Genomic DNA, 6,011 nt, shown 5'->3' on the forward strand with positions numbered 1-6,011 from the left:
ATTACTTTTTATTGTAAATATCGTTAGGGTTGACCGGTCTCACAGATAAAGATTCGTAAGACCGTCTCACAAGAGACCTACTCATATATAGATGACTAGATTAATAAAAAATATATATATATTACTAATAATAAATAGATAGACTGGTCTATAATAAATAAATTGTGGCAAATGTTATTTGCCCTCGAATTTATGTTAATACAAAATATATAAATAAAATCGAGTACATGCAACATAAATCGAATTCGTCAATAATTAATGTACAACATGTGAGATCAAGAATAAAACTAAAAGGTGACTAACAAGTCGTGACATGAATCATAATTTCTCATCACTTTGAACCACAAAAAAAATGAAGAAAAAAGGTTAATTTCACGGGCAAGTTTTTTTTTTTAAAAAAAATCAGTAGAAATTAATCGAATGCTAATTAAATTATACCTTCGTGTGCATCGAAATCGAAGTTACTCAAATATTCCTTAGCTTGATCATCAAACAGCCAATCCTCCAGCACTGCGAACCCATCCGGGTCGGGTTTACTATCGGAAACGGATTTCGAAAATCCAGAGCTTGAAGATTGATCATAAGCCTGACCGAATCCAAACAAGGATTCAAATGCTTCAGACAAATCAATCCCACTTTTGCTTTCAATTCCAGGAGTGAGGATCTGATCATCACTCGATGCCGCATCGCATTTCGACGAATTCGGAGTACTAGAGGAGTACTTGGAGTGATTCTCCTTGACTTTCGGTGTCTTTTTGACCCAATCTTTGAGCAATCTGGCGATGTTTTCAGTGCTTGATGCATAAGAAAATGCCTGGCCTGGAGAAGAATGGCTAGCATTATTCTCAAATGACAATGCATCCTGAAGGGCCTTCTTAGCTGTGTTTATATCAGCTTGTAGCCTCCTTTCCCACTGCCCTCTCGAGATGGAATGCGGATTTTTCGACGAAAATTCGACGAGGGTAGACTGATCTACCGGTCCGATCCCGAGCTTCTTGAGTTTCTTCTTTAAATGAGTGTTCCAGTAGTTTTTGATGTCATTGTCTGTTCTTTCCGGGAGATAAGAAGCTATGGCAGCCCATCTGCACACACAGAACATGGTTGCTATTTCAATATATATACATAAAGTTTTAATTAATTCTTAGAGTCGTTATAATGATTGTATAGCATACTTGTTGCCCAAAAGGGCTTGAAGCCGAATAATCATCTTTTCTTCATCATCAGTGAAGCTGCCTCTCTTGATCCCTGGCCGGAGATAATTGGTCCACCTTAGCCTGCAACTCTTGCTACATCTCTTCAACCCTGCAAAAACAAATCTTTTCAGTGAATCGATCCACTATTTAACCACTAAAATTACGAGAAGATTAATCTTCTCCCAGAAATGGTTAAGCATTTCTATTCTTTCTGCAAGAAAATGAACAGAAACAGAAAATATAACCTGTTTTACTGGGAACTGCCCTCCAATTTCCGGGGCCATTTTCTTGAACAAAAGATACCAACATGATATCTTCTTCAGGAGTCCACGGCCCTCTCTTCACTCCCGTTTCATCACAGCAAGGCGGTCTCCCCATTTCCCCCCGCCGCTACTAGCTAGTTTTGTCTTCTTTCTGAATCTTCTTCCTCTTTTATTTTTTTGCCAACTTCCGCAGTGCTTTAAGAACAGAAAATGTGAGCACTTTAATTAATTTTTTTTTCCAATCTTTAAAATTTTACGTTCTTATTTGAGACAGCTGAGACATATGTGTTTTGGCTGTGTTTTGTTTTCATCCACATATATAGAAAGTAGGCCACATTGATGTGTTTTCTATATCATGACATGACCGTAAAATGTAAAAGGACTCCTCGAGAGAGTCAAAGTAGGATTCATTTTTTTTTTTTTTTTACTTTTTTGTCATGATAAAGAAAATTATATATCGATGTTTATGTACACAATGAATAAAAAACGAGATTATATTTCAATAAAATTTTGATATTCGACTACACCGAAATACCGATTATCATCATCCTCCTTGTGTCACAATATTATTATTGAGATCTTTTTGTCTCGCTTTTGTTTTATCGTAGAATTTCCTCGTTTAAAGATCTTATGCAATATCAATCTCCATTCCTTGATCCAAGCACTTACAGAATATTATTATTATTATCGTCGTCGTCGTGTCTGTCATTATTTTGGAGAAAAAAAAGAGGTAGAGTAATGTTTAGGTTGTTAATTATTTTGTAAGATAAAGATTTTAAGGTTAATTTTGTCCAAATAGATCAAATAAAGGAATTAAGGAGGGAATACGTATTATAATGGGAATGGGGATTCTCACATGTATGATGTATATCTAATACGTGTTGCTGCTTTATAATATATACTTTAATTTTTCAACTAAAAATAAACATTTTCAATTATTTGATTTATTTGTTATTTTTTAATATATAAATTGATTAGAAATTGACCTTCAGTCCCCAGCCGTCTTTTTTTTTGTGTTCAGTCCCTGGGTACTTTTTTAGTACCACATTTCCACATGAAGTGTACCACAATTTGTATGGCATAGTACCACAATTTTGTGGATAGAAAATGAACCCAAAGAAATGTTTTGATTGAAGATTTTTCAGCAACTTTCCCATAAATTGACATGAAATATCTAAATAAAAATTTGACAGGAAATGCATTTACTCTAACATGGAGCATGTAAAGTCAGCTTTGTCCACTACCTCTTTCTGCTGCTTCTGCAGAAGCCTCAATACCCAAAAACGTGTGGCATTCAATGTGAGTTTACCCCGCTGCCAAAATCATAAACCCTAATTTTTGTACCTTTTCTTTAATTATTTGCCCTAATTTTGCCTCCCTTGTTCGACCATTGAATTATTATCTACGTCGAGCATTCAAGTTTTGCATGCTTACTGCAATATCAGTATCCCATTCTACTTTAAATAGGAAGTAGTTTTCAAGAATATAATTTTATTTTCTCCTTCCCCATGTACATTGTGAATTGTGCATCATCTTAAATATTAGGTTGACTTGTAAAATATGATTATCATCAACCCTAATTTTTTGTGTTTGATTATACAAAAATATTTGATTATTGTAAGGTTTGGTCTTTTATTTAGCCGAGATTTTGTCGATTTCTTTGAAAATATATTTAATCTTATTTTTCACCGGATTGCTGAGTGTATTTAATTTGAGGTTCGATATTTTGCTTGTATGTTGAGTAAAAACCGAAAACTGCGACGGAAGTTTGATTAAATGTGTCATAAAAACCAATTTATTGCGTATACCAAATATTGACCAATCAAATGAGCAAAAGCCTATGGAAACCAAATTACGAGACCATTTTTGCTTCTTTTATGAAAATCCAATTATACGGTTAATTGTATGAAAAATTCCAAAAATCATGACAGGGTTTTGATGATTTGATTAATCAGAATATGGTTTTAACGTGAAATGTTTTTGTACATATTTTGTAGGAGAATGTGTTTACCGATTTACCAAAATATATCTGATGTTAACAGTATAATTCTGATATTTTAAACTGTACAACAGTTCAAATATCATGCTTCGATTGCTTTATCAAACAGATACGGTTATTACACCAAACAATCTATTTTCCAATAATTGCACTTTTGCAATCAATGATAATTGAATCAATGACATTGACTCTTATACAAATTGTAAGACCGATAGTTTGTTACTTTACCAAAATATATACCAACTGTTATGATCAAGCGCTTGTCATAGAACAAAAACTATAGTTGTTGGACAAGACTCAACTTTATTTTCTTATACTTGTGGCAGCGTAGAGCCCCATATTAAACGATAGGTGGACAGGAGGGTTTGCACCGATATGAGTGCCAATGGGATGAGTTGTTAGGCTCGTGAATCTCAGTCTCTCAAGATCATTCTTACCCTTACATTGTCGCTAGTGATGTCTCCAATTGAAACAATCTTATCCATTAAGATATGAAATCTATCTTTTATTATTCACCTAGTCAACCAGATCAAACGATACATCGTCGCAGCATGACACACGAGAGCATTTCTCATAAGGCCATTCATCCTATATTTCTCACCCTTCCACATGTAACCCAACAATCCTCCAAAGAAGTATATCAGGAAATTTGAACACATGACATCTCCCTGAGAGCAATTTTATGATCGAATGACAAGCGTTTTACTAAAAGATATAGCTGATGGCAGCGCTGCAATTCTAATATTTTAAATCGTACAACAACTCAAATATCATGTTTCGATTGGTCTACCAAGTATTGATAATTATTACACCTCAACATATTTAATTCAAATTTGTCGGAGTACTGATATGAATCAAGAAATTGTTGATGTATTAGTAATTAATTTGTAAGTTATATATGAGTATGTATATATTTTAAAATATTCAATAATATTTACTAAACGAGGAGTAATTCGAATGGTATATTATCTAGTAGATTTGGACAAGTGAATGTTTCATTTATCTACTCAAATTAGTATAATAATAATAATTCCTGAGAACCAAATCCACTTATTAATGTCGCGTGCTAAGACGGAATATTATTAATAAACACTATGTAATAATTGTGTCTGAATTGGTCCGCCAATTAATTGTCAGCACTTATTACTTAATTATGGATGTAATAATAAACACAAAGAGTGGAAGGGACCCGAACCCGATTTGTTTTGGTTCCGGATCATAGTTTTTAGAAACTAATCCAATTTCATTATAATATCGGATTTGGATCGACCTCATATCACCTTAATCCGTTTCGGATTGAATTAGATTAGGCAAAAACTTGTATGAGACGGTCTCACGGGTCGTATTTGTGAGACGGATCTCTTATTTGGGTCATCTATGAAAAAGTATTACTTTTTAGGCTAAGAGTATTACTTTTTATTGTGAATATGGGTAGAGTTGACCCGTCTCACATATTAAGATCCGTGAGACGGTCTCACATGAGACCCACTCATTAGATTATGTTGTTCCGGATCAACCCGATCCATTAACAATGACCAGTTATCACTACTTAATTTTAGAAAATATTATGTTCCATTAACTTAAGCATACAATATTCGGTACACTTTCTAAGTTTCCTTTAATTAATATAAGATTTTATACATGTTAATCGGATATACCATATTCTTTTGAAAACGATGTATATATATATGTACAAATAATATCTTAATTTGCCCTCTTTTGCTCTAAAATATCGCTTAACGATTATTATGAAAAGTCAAAGGGCACTAAATCATAAAAACACGTATTCTGAGATCGTATTCATATCCAATTCAATTAATGAAAAAATATTATTTTTTATTTTAAAAGTATTGTTTTTTATTTTCAATATAGATCAGACTTACTCATCTCAAAAAAATAGGAGTAGATCTCTTGTGAGACGGTCTTACGAATCTTTATCTGTGAGACGGATAAATCCTATCGATATTCACAATAAAAAGTAATACTCTTAGCATAAAAAATAATATTTTTCATGGATGACTCAAAGAAGAGATATGTCTAATAAAATACGACATGTGAGACCGTTTCACACAAAATTTTGTCAAAAAATAGATTTGTGAGAATGTTTCACCAAAAAACCTTCCATTGTTTTAAAATTTTCGAAAGATTACAAGTCAAAGACAGATAGACGAACATGTCTGATTGACGGTCCACTTTCAAAGTACAAAAAGGCCTGTTGATATGGAGGCCCACAAAACCCATTTATTGTTATGGGCCTGGGCCACATTAAACCGGTGTTGGTGCGCCTTATTAAGATGGATGTATTAATGTGTTGGGTCGGTCTAACAAATATAATTGCTATATTAATTTCTTCATTTAATTAATTTTAAACTTGAATTTCTCTTATTAATATTCTTTTACTTCCAGACAAATTGATATTTCGCAAATGCCAAAATTTGAAAATCTCTTACTCACTCGCCCTTTTAAAATTTAAACATCATGTCGTAAGCAAATTAATATGCCATAAAATATCAGGGAAGCAAAAATAGGAACGGTTAAAAAATTTGNGATATGTCT

At 33.1% G+C, this 6,011-nt stretch overlaps 1 protein-coding gene across 1 annotated transcript; it reads right to left on the reverse strand.

Annotated features, from left to right (window-relative positions):
• Positions 1–257: 257 nt before the first annotated feature.
• On the reverse strand, positions 258–1,764 carry LOC140986644 (myb-related protein 306-like). Its single transcript, XM_073454950.1, has 3 exons — positions 1,439–1,764; positions 1,173–1,302; positions 258–1,082 (listed from the first exon to the last, which is right to left on the reverse strand). Exons 1-3 carry the CDS (start codon positions 1,569–1,571, stop codon positions 428–430), a joined length of 918 nt encoding a protein of 305 aa, XP_073311051.1. The 5' UTR covers positions 1,572–1,764; the 3' UTR covers positions 258–427.
• Positions 1,765–6,011: the final 4,247 nt, after the last annotated feature.

Source organism: Primulina huaijiensis, chromosome 10 (genome assembly GCF_012295235.1).
Source record: "Primulina huaijiensis isolate GDHJ02 chromosome 10, ASM1229523v2, whole genome shotgun sequence".
Taxonomy (NCBI): Eukaryota; Viridiplantae; Streptophyta; class Magnoliopsida; order Lamiales; family Gesneriaceae; genus Primulina; species Primulina huaijiensis.